General features: G+C 43.9%; 1 protein-coding gene across 20 annotated transcripts in view; it reads right to left on the bottom strand.

Annotated features, from left to right (window-relative positions):
* Positions 1-17,733, bottom strand: part of QTMAN (queuosine-tRNA mannosyltransferase) — a 202,054-nt gene that overhangs the window by 90,308 nt on the left and 94,013 nt on the right. For 17 of the 20 annotated variants that reach the window (XM_075430983.1, XM_075430984.1, XM_075430988.1 and 14 more), the window contains 2 exons: positions 12,360-12,527; positions 9,873-10,046 (listed from right to left, as the gene is read on the bottom strand). In XM_075430983.1, coding sequence (XP_075287098.1) covers positions 9,873-10,046; positions 12,360-12,527 — 342 coding nt within the window. Of the gene's footprint in view, positions 1-9,872; positions 10,047-10,495; positions 10,545-12,359; positions 12,528-17,733 lie in introns of those variants that run through there. The other 3 variants (XM_075430992.1, XM_075430990.1, XM_075430991.1) reach the window with 2 other exon arrangements.

The following is a 17,733-nucleotide window of genomic DNA, read 5'->3' as shown; positions in this document are numbered from 1 at the left end:
ACCCTTTTTTCATTTCCAGCCGTAGCCATTTAATAACAACCAATTTATACCTAGTGGATCTTGTAAGGATTATCCTGGAACTTAAATAATTCCTCCTCTTTCATGGCATTTATCCTCTGACAGTATTTATAAAGATTAACATATATCCCCTTCTCAACCTCTATTCTGCTAGGACAAGTGAACCATACTCTTTTAATCTGCTCTCAATATAGATTCTCCTAATCATCCTAGCAGCAATTCTCTCTACCTGTTTCACAGTTTAAATTAATCTTTCTTGAACATGGGTGACAAAAACAACATACAATTTTTCAGTGCTTTATACACACAAATCTGTATCTTTAAAAAATATATTTTCTATTGTGTATGAGAATCACATAAGTTGTTGTTTGTGGTTTTTTTCTGGTATGGTGCAGCTACACCACTGCTTGGTGCATCTGCAGCAGCAAGTGGTCTACACATCCACCCGTTCTTTACATTCTGTATTTACCATATGGACACATAGAGTGGTCCACCACACAGCACACAAAAGTGACCAAGGGAAGGAAGATCCGTCTGCTTCTAACAGCTATGAGAACCATCAGCTGGAGATGAAAAATGCTCAGAGGGTTTAAAGCAGAACGTGGCTGTGAATAGTGTGGGGGGAGGGGAGGTGGGCTGAGAGGCAAACTTGTGGAAATGAAGATGTGGAACCCCGTCGAAGAGCAACCACAAGTATTCTGGCAGAGAGGGGGGAACATACTTCAATCAAATCTGTCCTGGAGAAATTAAATCAGAGTCTCTTCAACTGGTGTGGAACCAGCGCTAAGACACCTTTTCTGGATGAAACAAGCTGAGATGGGAGGGCAAGTGGAAGGATGAGAGCACTGGGATGATGGTGAGGAGACATCACACATCATTAGTGCCACGGCCATTCAGGCATTAACAAAAATAGAGCCAACGTGGTCTGCTGGAGAGTACCAACATTGGAAGGGGGACAGGCAATACACCAGGTGGGCCAAAGATGGACAAAGTCTTCGGTTTTCTGCAAACCTGACCCAAGTACTACTTAGGAGTCATCTTATAGGAAACTGGCACAGTTTTATGAGGAATCCACACTAAAACTGATCACAGGTTGGCTGGTTCAACTTCATATCTAATTAGTCTTCCTGGCTATTGTTAGTGCCTACAACATTGCTTGAAAAACAGGCTGAACTTAATAGTATCTTGTTCTACAATATCCAAACCCCCTTTGCTGCCAATATGGATTTTTGAACACACAAAATGCCCCATCGCTAAAAAAAAAAATCAAGGCAATGCAAAGATCCTTCTTCCTACATACTTGAGGAAAAGCAGCTGGGAAGGCTCTACTGGACTTGGGTCTCCCACAGCTCCACAACCAGCATCCCGACTGCTTGGTGCTCGTAAGCCCCAAACCCCACGAACCCTCATTACTATTTAGACGCGCGTCTTTTCTATAGTAAAGCTGAGCAGCCTCCGTCCTTATAAGCACTTCTGGTACGTTTACGTTGGGATTTTCACATTTAAATGTATGCTATTTGAATTATTTAATGGGAAGAAGAGGAGGATTATTTCATCTGGGAGCCACAACTGAGCAGGGGGAATGTCCAAAATATAAAATATTAAATATTCCTAGATGCAAATGCAAAAAAAGAAAAAACCTAAACAGGTTAAAATATTCCTTGCAACAACAAAGAAATTATCTGTGATTTGGCAAAACTAAAAATCATTTAACTTTATCCCATTTGGTTACATATAAATAAAACATCTTTACTAAACTGTTCTTACACATTACATACAGGTCATCTCCATAGGACTGGAGAGCTATATTTCAAATTTGCTCCTCAAACTTAAAACTGTTATTTTATCTATTCCATTGTGTAATGTTGTTCACTTATTCTTTATTCTCTGAAATTCCTACTGAACATCTTCGTATCTTCTCCACTGACACTTCCAGCTAAGGGTACCTCTGGCTCAAACTTGAATCGATTGCCTGCAATCTAGCGCACAATAGTGCTCAAAGCAGATCCAACCCACTTAAAGTTTTAGTTTCACACTTAATAAGAATTTGTAAGGCTATCTGTAATGCCATCAGCCTTTAAAAAGGTCCTGGGCTGCGGGTTTTTGGGGGGGTTGATTTTTTTTTTCCCCCCTCAAACTAATACTGTGTTTAAGATGAAGCATGGCTTTTTCTAAAGGTATTGCCATTCCCCCACGACCGGTAACAGAGATTCCTTCATTCTCCTAAAAATCATTTCTGGAAACCTGCTGTATTCTCAGTGAAGAATCTCTGAAAACTCAGATATCCCTTCTTAGTCCTTGTCTTTTCTGCAGTTTTAGCACAGCGCCTGCTTTCTTTCCCATTCTATTACAACAACAAACGGCCGGAATATTTAAGCAATAAGGCTCTGTCACTGCCTCCTGTAGCAACTGAGAAATAAAATGCCCAACACGACTGCTTCCCTCTCTGTTACAATCCTGTAAGCATGAAATCACTTTAAAGAAGAACAACAAAAAAATCCACCTCCGCTTCTATGTAATATTCATGAATTTCATAGTAAAAAATATGGGATTGTTCAAATGTTGAAGGGCAGGATTTTGAAATGCAAAATTCAGCAGGGACAGCCTTGTCTATACAAACCACCCTTCAAACACGAGACGGATTTCAGCCCGTACCTTCCTACGGACTGGAAACGAAGGGGCCGCAGCCGCATCGCCCGACGCCCCGCGGTTCCATTCGTGTGCCACCTCCTCCCGCCTGCCTTCGCACCCGAGTGCCCTCAGCCCCCGAGGACTGCCGTGAAAATGAGGGTATTTCGCACTTTGTAGGATCCTACCGTTCATCAATAGCCTTTTCCCACTTTGAAGAGAAGAAAAACAACCCGGCAGCTTACAGTCTGCCATGACAATTTTAATCAATTAAATTTAAACCTCATCGATTGTTATCACAACAATTTGATGCAAACTCTGAAAGTATGTCTCATTCAAATATCCTGATGATGATAAACCCGGTCCCAGCCTTATGGAGGAAGACTCTGCTGTGAAAAGACACAGAACAGATGGAGAACTGAGGCAGGAAAGCAGAGAAAGCTCAAAGCAGGGCTTGTGCCTACTACGCTTTAAAAAAGGTAACATCAAATCGTAACAAATCGATGAAAACTTCTGCTATTATGGAAGTCGAGGTAAAAATATAGTATTGATTTTTATTCCGAGTAATCACAGTTTAATTACTGTATTACAGACAGGCTATTCCCAGAAGAATTAAAACCGCTGTCCATACCACTTGCTGATGAAGGTGTCATTTCTACCTCCTCCCCACGGCACTCAACTTCAAATGCCCACATATATTACAGCAAGGTGGTCTCTTCTCTTTACAAGCTGCAGAGAAATCACTATGCATGGAGGTGCATAATAATCCCGTCCAGTCGTGACTCTACCGCTGACTTCTGCATGAATATGCACGAATCAATTAAACCTCTGAATGCATCCTTTCCCTTCTCGAGTAATAATGATAATAATAATAATAATAATAGCTGCCCATTGTATAGGGCACCACATGTAATATTCTTAATGCCTGCTAATGAAATGTGCTATTAATTCTAAGAACGTGGTTTGTTTTTGAAAGCCAAGTACCAGCGCGTCTCAGCTTCGCATTCAAAGTGACACAACTTGAACATTACTGAAAAACTGACTTACAAGTATTACAGCAAATCCTACTTAAAAATCCACTAGTATTTAAATCAGCCTGAGAACTTGTCGATCTCGCCAGCTCCACTGCAGCGCAGTTTGCAGCTAAGGGGTTAATCGGATGAGATGGGAGTGGTTCTAGGCTCAGTGCCACAGGTTTTGCCCTTTGTGGCTTCTCACATCCCAGACTTGGAAAATATGAGCTGTGATACTGAGAAAGGTAAGAAGCCAGCACGGCCTCATAGTGATAAATGAGTTTGCATCATCTGTCATTAGAACTTCCTGCCAACAGGGTCATTCCCTATTAAATTACCACTTGTCAATGTTTAAAATACTGATTGATAAATGACTGTGCCAAAACTGATAACACGACAGCTTTTATTTTCTAATATTCTTGGTTACCACATTCTGCTACTTCAAGATACAGATATAGTAGGGGTTTTTTTCAAGCACTTTAGTGAAAGACAATTTGATCTAATGCAAAGCTAACAGGTACTGTATAATGATCGGTCCTGATATACATTACATACTATTCTTCTTGCCAAAATAAACCTACTGGCGATTTAGCGATATGGGTAGATCCAAGTTTCACATTTCATCAAATGCTAGTAATCTGTTTTATCAATATAAACTGCATTTTAATGAAAAAATTCTTTTCTTCACTACACTTCACTTTTAATGCCCCAGAGTATAATAATTCGTTCATGCTGTAGAACAAGAATGTTTTACAAGACCTTAACTCTCCAGAGAAATTTCTCTGTAAATACAAAATGCAAGTTTTATGGGAATGTGTTGTATGCAACATGAGCAGTACCCAACATAATAAAAAACTAGGTTGCACAGAGAATTCTGCTTAAGTATCCTTGTGAGCTATTGTGAGACTAAATGGTTATGATGATAGCGTTTAGTGGAATACCTATACGACAGATAAAAGAGAGTCAGTAAAACTATTTTTGTCCCTGAATAGATAAGAAGAAATTACTTTTCAGAAGGTTTTGCCAAACGGATACATCCCAGCGGACTGTTCAGCCAGGCCCTCCTCTGCCAAGGCACCCTCGCTCTGCTGCTGCTGGGAAGTTCTGGAGATAAATATTTTGGGGATAAAACTGGCACGTTCTGCCTGGAAGACCAGATGGGGGCAACAGCTACTCCCCTGCAATCCAGAGAGAGACTGGACCCCCCTGAAACACCCCCAACCTCCCCGACGGCACACGATGCACTTGTTGAAGGAAGCACCACATAAGGAAACACCACTGAATACAGATTCTTGAGGCACCCTTCGGTCAACCACCCAAGCCCTCACTGGAGGTGCAGCCACCTGCACTCAGTACCTACCCCGGGGATGGTAACCGACCCGCAGCCAAAGGCTCCAGAACGGGCAGACTCCATTTCATGCCCCTTTGAAGCCACCAGTGCACTTTCCTCCCATAGGTGCTGTGTCCCAGATCTCGAGAGCATCCCTCACGCATGTTGCCTAACCGTCTTCGCGTGCCACCGCCAACCCTCCAAACCTGCTCGCGGCAGGTGAGGAGGAAAGACGTTCAGGGGAGTAATTTCCATCACCCAGTTCTTCAGCAGCGAGCCCCAAGGCAGGAGCAGTCGATTGGCATTTGCTAATTATGCTATGCTAACTACCCATAAAGCGTGGTGGCAGGGAGGCAGTGCCTACCACGGAGATGCCCGAGCCACCACCAAAGGCAGCAGCTAGCCTCAGCACCAGAACCACTATCATTTGCATAGTACTCCACCTAAGCTAATAGATGCTGTTTCACTGGGAGGCTAATTAGCCAAAAACTGCTCTTCTAAGGTATGCTGCTTCTCACATGCGAGGCTGATGGTGAGAGCTCACTCGGGTACCGCTGCAGAGCATCGCTCTGCGCAACGGAGACGCGTCCCCCGTGCCCGTCCATAGCTCTGGGCTCCTGCGGACTCAAGTCCCTCCTTGCTTGTTGACAGCTCTATTTTTCCAGCACAGCAAAGCTATTGTACAGTGTTAGGATTACAGAGGAAGGGGGAGCCTCTTCGTTACCTAAACAGAGGTCTGAAGTTCAGCCCTGACAGCCTCATCCAAGCGATGCAATTTCTTAATATTTTTTTTTTTTAATTTATTTCCCCCAAACAGGCTCCTCCACACGTGACAGTCACGTTTTCTGTACAAAAGATACCGTCAGCGTCTTTTAAAAACTTCTGCTTTAGTCAGGAACTCCCTTGACTGGCCCTAAAGTACTCTCTAAATTGGCAAATCCTGCTTCTCTTACACTATAACTAAAAAAATGTAAAAGCAAATGGTTGAAAACGTCCTGTTCACTGTACTGTTATAAAAGCAAATGAAGAAACAACAGCCTAAAATCTTCAATTCTACTTCAGAATGTGTAACGCAGATAGCAGAACATACTCGCTAACAAGTTCCGCTTAAAAGAAGCTGGTTTTATTTTCTGCTGTAATCTTCTTCCTCTCCTGTTTCTTTTCTATTATTCTACCTTAGCCCAATGTGCATTTTGAGCTCTTAGGAACGTTGCTTCGTTCCTGCTTATAGAAACATCTTCCTGTTCTACCACATCGTGATAATAATAAAGATACGCTACGGGCAGAGGAATAGTAATAATACCCAAAATCTGTATTACAATTTTCACTGACATGAATTCCAAGGAGTACCTAATCCGACCCCGCCTTGCCGACTGCCACAGCCAGTAGGGATGCAGGTGGGCTGAGAAAATTCACACAAAAATACCAACAAAGACCTTCCAGAGGTGTTCAGCGGGGTCTGCCAGCATATGGAGATGCGAGCACCAAAGCTGCACCAGTGGGAAGGGGATTTTCTCCCTGGACCATAATTCTCCAGTGCAAAAGTGGAACCAGATTATATCAAAATAGACTCTATTGATTGTATAGAAAAAAAATCACAATTAGGATTTTATTTACATGATGATAAAAAATACATTGTCCTTGGCTTAATTTCAGTATAAGTGTGAATTACAGGGTATTTAATTCGCTGTGTTATAAACCCACGAGATCAGCTGCCGGGCTACACCCCTCGCAACACCGACGCAAAGCAAAGAGACTGCCTGAACTTGGCAGGTTTTGTGTCTCCAAGCCTAGAAGCACCCCGACACGTATTTCTGCATACTGTACTTCTCCAGAACGTGCGAAGGGGCGAACCCAGAGTCAGAAATGACAGAGGGTGAGCCTACACGGAGTAGCCGTGGCACCACGGGGCGCAGCATGGAAGCCAGCCGTTGTCAGAACCAGAAAACACGAGGATTAGCTCCGTAAATGTCTCGTTCTGCTAAATCCTCAAATCCTTTCATCTCTTCTTGTTGTCAGATAAGGACCACAGTCTGGTGGTTCGCTCTGGGAACACCACTACGTGCCCTTACGACAGATAATTATTAAAAAAGTAAGAATCTTTATAAAAAAGCATTAATAACTTCCTCTCACAAATAGAAAAGCAGTGACTAGATGCCCTTCTGCAATATTTCAATGTACTTTTACACACATGGACCTCTAATAGCATTCATAGGTATTTTTCTAGGGTATCCTTCATCATTATACCTTCACCATTAAGTGACCATTCACTACGCTGCCTGTGCTACCTTATGTACCCATCATCTACAGTAATTACATTAAAAGGTAGATACGTTGGAAGATTAACTCGTGTGACACGCTCCTTTATTACACTGCTTTTGATCAGGGGTCAGATATATCTTGTGTTGCCCTACAACTGCAGTATTCATCTAAAATAATCTTAAAACGATCACCGTCACACGCATGAGGAGGATTTCTCAGACCAGCTCCCTCCCAAATCCGAACGAAGATTACGCTGAAGACACAAACACACCCCGAGATGTTCACGTGCAAAATTAAAGAGGTCAAAGGAAAAAAAATCACCCCAGTTATACTGCCTTCAGAATTTTTAAATGTTTTCCCAACATCTCAGCAAAATTATGCATTTTCAAAAGACTGCAGGCACTGAACTGATTGTCAGTCATGCAAATAATCACTTACTTACACTGTATGAGTTTGGTTTGGATAAAGCAAATTACAATTTGAAAATAACTCGAAAAACACTCTGGGCTAAGAGCTCGCGTTATAAATTGTAGCCTGGCCACAACTGTTCTTAACCTTTTTCTCCTCATTCTCCATTCAGTCACTATACTAACACAGTCAAAATTAAAAAGTAGCATTCAGTTGCCACAGGTGCATTCAGCATCACGTAAAACATGATCTTGTAAAGAAATAGCAAATACTGGCTGCAGCTGAAGGTCAGAAGAACTTCAGAGTTCTGCAGAAGCAGCCCGTCTTTCTGCTGTTTTTCCTGTGATGTTATCGGGCTTTGACTAAAAAAACCCAGATCTTACATCTAGAGTTGGGTATTTTATTCAGCAACTATTAGAAATATTAGAGCTGATATTAATCTGTGTTTCTAATTACTCTGCTGAGAAAGTTGTACAGTCGCACGGTTGCTTACAAACAGCTTAATTTCGTCCATCACCGCTGAAAACAGCTTTGTGATATAATTTCAAGTGCAACCAACCATGACAAAAACGTGAGAGGTGTCCTGCCTTATAAGCTGAGATTTAACACGACAGCAGGACATGAAGGCGAGCACACAGCGAGATGGGGTCCTCCCAGTTGACCAGTTTGGGTAGCAGCCTACTGGTTTTACCCACCTAACCACCCTCTGCCTTGGACAAACGACCCCTGCGCGTACGACTTCAGATGGATCTGTCAGGTCTCGCCAGACCTCATCTGCCAGCGCTGACAAGTCCAGAAGAGCTGATTTAATAGATGAGATGGGGTTATCACAGCTTCACCTCCAAAACCAGGCTTGGGCCGCACGACTTCCTAAGGTACGCCGAAAACCACGAGACCCTTCTGAAATGGCTCCATATCTAACATGCTAAGCATCCGCAGCATTCCCTCGCTCTTGAAAATCATGCTCTCTACGAAGCAACAGTAGAGCCTCAAAGATATAGAGGTACCGATCTCCACTGCCATCCAGGCAGCCAAGCACCTCAGGAAGGATTTTAACCCGCTTGCCAAAAAAATCAGTTTAAAGACTTAACTTTATACATTGATTTTTAAACAATTTGCGTCAGTGCTTTAGAATAGAAAGTTTTCCAAGAGACCGAAACGGAAACCTTGCAGCGTGAACATCGATCAGAGCGCACGACCCCAGCTCCTGTCCTACAAACCTCTCCACCCCGACCCACCGCAAGCGGGTATTTAGTCTTTGAAATAACCGTACGTACAAACTGGTCAGGGACAAAGATCTCCAGCAGCCGGACCCTTGCAGAGTCATTACGGTGCCTTCCATCCTCATTTCAGAAAAAAAAAAAAACCAACCCACCCTGTACCCAGCATCATGCTGGTTTGAAGAGTCTCATCAAATTGCAGAGCCATACTCTATTTAGTACCAGTCCCACTGAAGCAAAGTTCCTGTTCGGTGGGAGGAGAGCCCCTCGTAACAGGAAAAACAATAGCGCCAGGTTTAATCAAAAGTGAAAAGGATCCAGCGAATGTTCCCTTTGAGCCCCATAACCCACCGCTAATTTCAAGGCGGGCTCTGAAACGAGGGCAATAAAAACCGTCCTTCAGAGCAACCGAGGAAGACTGCAGAGCCACGACCGCCGCAGCTCGCGCCGACATCTGCAAGTCCGCTCCTCGCTGCCGGGACGCCTTCCGCCGACCTGGGAAGGAATAAAGGACGAGGCAGGGGAGGGAGGAGGGAAGAAAATCCCACCGCGGCACACCGAGGGAAATATCGCTGCTGGACTGCAGGCTTCTCGCTTTCACTGCTCTCCAGCATTTCTTTCTCCTCCTTGACCTCCCCTGTACAAACACACAGACAGAGCTGAGGAGCAGGCAGCTCCTCAATGACAAAAACGAGTGGGAAATCACTAAAACGAGTGGGAAATCACTAAAACGAGTGGGAAATCACTAAAACGAGTGGGAAGTCGCTCATCCTGAACGACGCGAGTTTGTACGACGGGCACTAAGGGCAGGCTGGGCAGATCAGACACTGCCTGAATAGCCTCTGCTTACTGAAATACATTGATCAATTAGGGGATTTTGCATATTCTCAAACTCTTTCCTTAATGATGCTTTAGCTGATTAGTTAGAACGTCACCATAAATACAGAGTCTTGACAGGCCGGAGGCAATTTATGACGTGGAAAATGTACTGACCTGCTCACATCAGGAAACCTGACTGGAAAATAAAGAACTTGGCACTTCGGTCTGATTATTTTCTCCAGATCCTTAGGTCTGTGGTCAGGAATCAGCTTCATAAATTTTCCAATGGATGTAAGAAACGATTCCATATTAAAAGCAGAGTTGAACACCACCACATCAGCGACCAAACTGTAAAAAGTGGTCAAGATTAACGAATGCACTGCTGCTGCAAAAGGAACAGAATTATCGTAAATGCAATGGAAATAGGATACATATTCTCATAAACAAACAAAAGGTGCAAGTGGAATGCTAATTAAAATCACTCTTTTCACATGAATTAGGAGTAGCGTTTGTATCTTAATTAGAAATGTCCTGATTTCTGTCTATTCATACTTTGAAATATTTTTAAACTTTTTTTAACTAAGTAATAATGTATTATTAATAATCTAAAGAAGCACATCCTATTCTATCTGTGGATCCCTTTTTATTCCTAAAATGGTCAGAATAATATTACTGCCATTTCTCTTAAAAGCATTATGAATAGGTAAGGCCCACTGTAATACGCCTTGTGTAGAAGTAAATTTGGAAGAAAATGAAAATTCCGTAGAAATAATCCTTCGCCCTGAAGGACAACTTACCTTTGGTCAACCTGCCTTCGACTGACCAAGTGTGTCAGGCAGCAGTATACTAGAGAAACAGAACATTATTTTAAGCTAAGCATACATCATCCTGATTAAAAGCACAGTCACCAAATATATATGTATCTAAAATACAAAGCACACAGTATCAAAAAAAAGCGTGAAAAAGTTTTTGGCTTATTAATGCAACATTTTGTTCCTTAGTGTTTTAAGTCAACCGGATCAATAATGTTAAGCTGTAGTTAAATGATAATGTAGGTATTATTTCTCCATGTAGAGTTGGCCTGGAGAAAATGAGAAGCTATCAAAAAACCTGAAATCTCTGGAAGTTTATCCTGGAAGTGCTGACACAATCTCTGCTCCACTGGCAAACACGCAACGTTAACGGAGGTAAGGGATGCTTTATGGCTGGTTGATTTTCTCAATATGTTATATACTGTAATGCAGACCTGTGGGTCATAAGATACGTCGAGGACACGCGTTCGTAAGGCACCGGGCTGGGGAAAAGTATATTTGAGGTGAGAGGCTGTCATTCATCCTCACTGCATCTCACTGTGCAAAACTGGAAAGATAACATTTTCCCATTCCTAACAGCTTCGGAAGTTCTTTGCAGATGACCACTGAGTAGTTACAAACAGTGCACAGGAGATGGCTTCTATCTGCTGTTAAAAATGGGGTTTCTGCAGCTGATGAACATCATTACATGGAGAAGCCTACTGGAGGTTAAAGGAGAAAAAATGGAGCATCTATGGAAGTCGTCTTTTACTTTTTAAGGCAAAAGTAGATACTTGTATTATCTTAACAATGCATATTTCGAGGATAAATATCAGCTTACAACAGATGTGTGAAAAATAACTGCAAATAAAGCAAAACATAGATATAAAAAAAAATATTACTTGCCCCAGTGCCAAAACCCACGTTTTTCTCCTAACATCTGAAAATGGCTGCTACTGTTTTCAAACTATTTTTCACTGTGCTTTCCCATCTTTACTGCTCAGTAAGTGAAACATGTTGCAAACGCTGCGGCAGAAGCAGCTACAGAATGGCCAGAGTATAGAGAGATCATTATTTGAGAAATTTCAGTATCAGCTGGCTTGTATTACAGAGATGCAAAAGCTTAACGTGGACTTTAAAATGCTCAATGCCCATTCCTCATAATTCTCCTACCAGCAGACAGGTGAGAAAGATCCCGGAAATGAATTTATTTCTGTTCCAAACAACTGAGTTTTGCTGTTTCACTTGGGTCTCCACAGTGCCTAAGCTTTTCAGTGCTGCTGTTATTAACTTCTTTCATTAACTCAGATTCGAGCAATACATTTGTTTTTAGCAACAATAAAGGACCGCAGCCTTTAAAACGTCTGGGTATTTTAGCACTGCACAATTCCTGAATACTAGATGAAAGAAATATAAGGATTTATCTGGTATGTTTACTGCCCTCTCCTCGCAAGAAAAGCGCTGCAGTACGTTTTAATTTCTGTTTATTTCCCTAAAACCCTCTCTATAATTTCAGCTGGATGCAGTAAAAGCTACGGCCAAGGAAGGCCTGATTAGCTGCAGCTTCGCGAAGCATCCGCGAAACAAAGCATCTCGCCGACGGCCGAGACACGGGCCAAAATCCCCACCAGTAACGGGCACGCCGTGGCAGCCCAGCACAGCATCGGTGGAATTTATACAATCAACTGAGATGAGTTTATAGAGCAGATTGTTCCTGCCACGGCACTTTTATCAGCCTTGCTTCGGGACGCTGCTGGCAGCTTAGTTTGCTACGGGGTCGTCGTTTACACGGAGGAGGAGGACTCAGGCTTACGGCGCCGCGTGGTTGCGGACACCTTAAATAACACGGAGCGGTGCAGGAGACACCTACCACGAAAGAATCTGGTTGTATCCATACTGAAAATCCCTCTCCTGGCATTTCTGGACAGGATATGCCAACTGGTTCTCGTGGAAGTAGAGGACCTTTTTCAATTTGCCAAGGTCGGGGCGGAGGGCGGCGAGTTCAGCCAGGTTAAGCACCGAGCTTGCGAAGAGGGTCCTGGAAAACAAGGAGAGCAGTGTTCACCCTCCGCAAGCGTGCTCGCAGGGGTCACCCCTTCCCCTTCTCCCCCCGCCCCCCCCAAGAAAAACATCACCCCTATAGGGACACATCAATAGCTAAGCCTTAATACCATGTAGCGGCACGCGAAGTTTTGATCTCTCAGAGAGCAGCTGCTAAGAACCCAACTAGAAAAGCACCGAATCTCATTGGTCTTCCCGGCTCGGTTACAGAGAGATGCAAAAGAAAAAAAAAAAAGCTGGATGGATTTTATTGAAAAAGGCAAGAAAAGCTGTATCTGAAGGACAAATGGAACAAAGATAAGGCCGGCTAGGGAATACTTTGCTTGCCAGTTTCATTACACTTCACTTCTTTATGCAACCAACTACTGAAATTCAATATATGAGCAGGAATGGCACATGTTCGTGTTATGACATAAACCCTTTTGATTTACGCACCGCACTTATCTAGTACAGTCTGGGTTTTTTTCTCCCTTCCCACCCTTTTTCTGGTTTATTTTCACATTTTTATTTAGGTATCCTCTACAACAAAATGTCGTTTCTACCCTCGCACCCCAGAGTTGCCGCAGGACTCCTGCTATTCCACAGCCTACAACGCTGCACACATCCTTCAACCACATAAAGTGGGCACAAACAACACTAACCAGCTGCTATTTTAGCCTCCTGTAACTTACCAGGCTATCAGAAAATGTATTTAAATTTGTAATATGAAATTATGACACTGCTGTAACCAGTGGCAGACTTCCCTGCATTCCACCAAAAGTGGGAGAGCATCTCCTGTCCCCTGGCTAAAGCTGCTTTCAAGCAACCCGAATCCCGAACCAACAGAGAACCACAGAGCCAGAGACATTCGTGTTATACATTTCTCACCGTAAGTGATAAAAAAAAAATGAGATCAGATATTTATTATACATGTTAAGCTTTAATAACTACTTTTCAACATAGCACGTGTGACTTTTTTTTTTGCTGTCCACTATTTTAGTAGTTCAGATTCAGAAATCATTTATGCAATGTTTAATTCTTTTAAAATCTTTCCCATTTTTATTCCTATTGGTCCTAATTTTTATCCTATTTTATTCCTACTATTCCTATTTTTACATCGATTTTGTGTTCAAGTTTACTGTCAAAGCAACATCACTAATATTAAAAACTTCTGATCTCAGCTGTCAACCTTAGAACTCCCGAACTCCCCCAGACAGACATATTTATATCGTAAAATCACCTCTGCTAACACACCCCATTCTTCGATAACCGGTATCTCCAGAACAAACCCTTCCTAGGGAAGAGCTCCTGTATCCGTCTTCATCAGCCTGAGTCGATGCTAATCTGAAAGGCTTACGAAAGCAAGAGATGAATGTTCTTGCCTTGTGCATCAAATATTTGATGGTTCTAAAGGGACTGTCAAACACAACGCCGATTCAGGTACCAGCTCGGGTTGGTTATGAGCCATACTAAGAGCAAAAAATAGTTTTACGTAAGTCACCGCTTATTTGTCACGAAGAGTAATCACCTCTGCACCTCGTAACGACGCGGTGCCAGAGCCAAAGCAGAGGCTGGAAAGCTTCCCGTGGGCGACGCAATGTCCCCGCTCCGAGACGGCCACCAGTTCAGCGCCGGCGTGACAAAGAAAAATACAAACAGCAGAAAACATACCCCAAATGGTACAAAAACGAGAAGAAATGGCTGCCTGGCAAAATTTTGGCTATTTCTTGGATTGCATTATAGTTTATCCTTTCCTTATCGATTTTTCAGAAGATCTCTTTCTGTGATGAGTTAGGAACAAAACCAAATTGATGCAGGATAGCGTCTACGAACTCGGCTGCGTTTGAACGGAGAGAGGGGAAAAAGAGATAGCACATTGGGATTGAAAACGTGGGAAGCAGCACAGAGTAAGACACAAAAGCGAGAGTGGGAAGAGAAGGCAGCGGGGGTGCCAAGGTTAACACGGCGACCGGCGAGAAAAGGGCAACGGGGAGCTCGACGAGGAATGCGATCCGAGATTTAAGCTTGGATGAAACCGTGTAGCTCTGAAATAGCTGAACTCGCTCAGACGGACAACGGAATAGCTAGGAGAGGAACAGGAAAAAAAGAGGGTTGTCTCCACAGGAAAGGAAAAGAACGTTTGCACGACTGGCTTAGCCACACCGGAGGATTCAACAGCATCATTAGGAAGAGCGTGAGGCTGGCTTCTAGTACGGCAAGAAAGGCCAAAACCTCGGAAGGCTTGCCAGATGTTGACCCAAATTTGCTCCACTGTAAATGGGAAGGGATCAGACTCAAACAAGCAGCGGATCGCTTATCGCTGCCCAGCCCATCAATCAACCACCGTCAAAAGAAAACTGCCGCGATTACCAGTAGATTCCGATTTAGACCCTGAAACGGCGCTGCTTACATTTCTTACAGCAAAAACAATAAACCCAAAAGCACTCAAGCGGTAATATCCTTAGCAAGCATCCTTCCTGACTCGCTGGCATTACTGCCCAGCACCTGCAGAATTTAACCCAACAAAGGCGAGGTGCTCTGACGCTTCTTTCCGTACTGGCCTAAGAGCTGCTACCGACCAGCGATCACCAGTTTCTCCAGTACTACAAGCTTCAACGACACCTGGCAGCCCGAGTCCCCGCGAACGCGCCCACCGAGCGGCTGTGCCCGCGGCTGGCGGGCTCACGCCGGGCACTGGAGGATACGCGGCGGCACGCTTCCACTTAACACCTCTTAGGAGGGGAAGAAAGGGAAGTTTATTCTAATGTAACACGCAGCATGAATAGATGTCAGCTGTCATTCCGTGTGACATCAAGTCTCTTTTTACCTCGGGTTATTATTTAAGTAATAAATCCTAACAAGGTGAGCTTTATCATCCCACCGAGCGTATCCGGGAGGTAGAGACACAAGGTGATGGCAAGAACGCTCGAAACATGATAATTCCTGACAGCTGCTGCTTGAGCACAAGTTAAATTGAACAGTTTATCTCAGCGTAAAGATGTTATAAGGTTTTATGTTTAATTTAAAAAAATTAACATAAAACCCAGAGAAAGCAGAGTTAGGCAATCTTTCACAAACATGACATACTACAATCACTGTATAAGCTGGATTAGTCCTTATTACCATGCTACTAGAGAATTAAGCTGTTTTTAGACCACCAAAGAGCTTTAAATTGCAACTTTTGTCTCTGTAAGAGAAACCTATATTTAAAACGTCTGCTAAATTCAAATTAACAGCCACATCATTAACTCACCATCTCACAAAACCCCCGACATTTCCACTGCTATTACGGTATTCTTAACTAGACCTATCAACGCTACAAAATTTAATATATACACTGCTCTTCAGCAAACACACTGCGCGAATCCTCACAAAACCCGCGCTGAAGGTCACATTTTTAACGCCACTGCCCCAGCTCTCCTCTCCGAAGCGTCCCCACGTACTCCACCCGGTTATAAACGACCTTCCTCCATCGAGCGGGACCATCATACGGGCAGCAGCCTTGGAGGCTGGCCAAGGTTCTGGGCCACCATCCACACCAGCTCCGGTCTCAGGCTAAGTGATTCCGATTAAGCGCAAGCTTAATGGCCCTTCTGACTTCTGAGGAACGACTTGTGAGAGTTCAGTTAAGCGTGTGCTTAATTCATACAAATATTCACGGGAAGGAAGCTGAGCGCGCTCGCAGGTTCAGAGCCGCGGCGTGTCTGGAGAACGCTCTGACCTTTGCTACCGTCTTCCTCGTTATTTTTACACCAAAACGCTGAAAACCAGTAAAATATGGAAGCCTTTACTTGTTTTTTTAATTACCAGCAAACATAATGACTAATACAGGTTTCCATTCCAAGCAAATTATAAAAGTAAAGGCACTAAAGCATTTTTATTTTGCTTTCTAAATCTTTGTGTCATGAAACCACGGCTTACTCTTTTACGGCATTTGCCTTAAATCTTTCCACAAAATTCCCATGCAGCTTAACTAAAAGCACATTTTGCCTTTCCCTCGGGAGGCCACACAGGGCAACACTTACGCATCTCTGGATATGGAGGCTGAACTCCCCGATTCACCAGGCTTACACAGCACGCAGCGAGTTTAACCCAGCACCTGGTTTGTGCTGGAATATTCCCTCTGTCTGGCCGAAGCTCTGCCAGCACGCAGGACTGACGGACGCCGCTTGCCCGGCAGCACAGGTAACGCAGCTCTCCCTGGGAAAGGAGGAATGCTGCAGGGTAGCACCCCCCAGCAGCAACAGGGACTCTCCTCTGCTGCCAGCGACACCCAGGGCAACAAATCTCTGCTGCAAAACAACCACGCTCGTGGTAAAGTGAGTTTCTGATTGAAGGTCTGGATGTCCAGAAAAGAGGTATGAGCACTCTTCATTCACCACGTGCAGTATTACGATAAATCACAGAATCAAAGAATGTTCGGGGTTGGAAGGGACCTCTGTGGGTCACCCAGTCCAACTCTCCCGTCGAAGCAGGGTCACCCAGAGCAGGCTGCACAGGACCTTGTCCAGGCGGGGCTTGAATATCTCCAGAGAAGGAGACTCCACAACCTCCCTGGGCAGCCTGTGCCAGGGCCCCGTCACCTTCAGAGGGAAGAAGTTCTTCCTCATGCTCAGCTGGAACTTCCTATGCGTCGGTTTGTGCCCATTGCCCCTTGTCCTGTCGCTGGGCACCACTGAAAAGAGCTTGGCCCCATCCTCCTGACACCCACCCTGCAGATATTTGTAAGTATATATTAGGTGCCCTCGCAGCCTCTCTTCTTCAGGCTGAACAAGCCCAGCTCCCTCAGCCTCTCCTCGTAGGAGAGATGTTCCAGTCCCCTCATCATCCTCGTAGCCCTAAACAGCGCTCGATTTGGCCATTGCTACAAATAAAAGCCTTTGAGGGGGATACAGGTACCAATGAAAAGGCCGTTCATCAGATGGCACTGACCGAACTGGCATTCGTCCATCCTTCAGGAGGAGAGCATGATGGTGGAAGAAGCATTTTTGCACCAGTCTAGAACTCAAAAGCCTTGAGCACTTAGAGGCGTCACATCCCACCACTCTTCTCAGAGGGCACTAACTGCTTCGTTCTCGCCAAGTCCCAACTGATACTCTATCTATAAGCACATTTCTTTGTCCTGAAATTCCAGTTGGCAGGCCTAATGTCATACAGCAGAGTCTTAAACCCTCACATTTGTACCCCAAATACGTTTTTTTTCG

This window comes from Opisthocomus hoazin, chromosome 9 (genome assembly GCF_030867145.1).
Source record: "Opisthocomus hoazin isolate bOpiHoa1 chromosome 9, bOpiHoa1.hap1, whole genome shotgun sequence".
NCBI classification, from domain to species: Eukaryota; Metazoa; Chordata; class Aves; order Opisthocomiformes; family Opisthocomidae; genus Opisthocomus; species Opisthocomus hoazin.
This window is presented reverse-complemented; position numbering and strand designations above follow the sequence as displayed.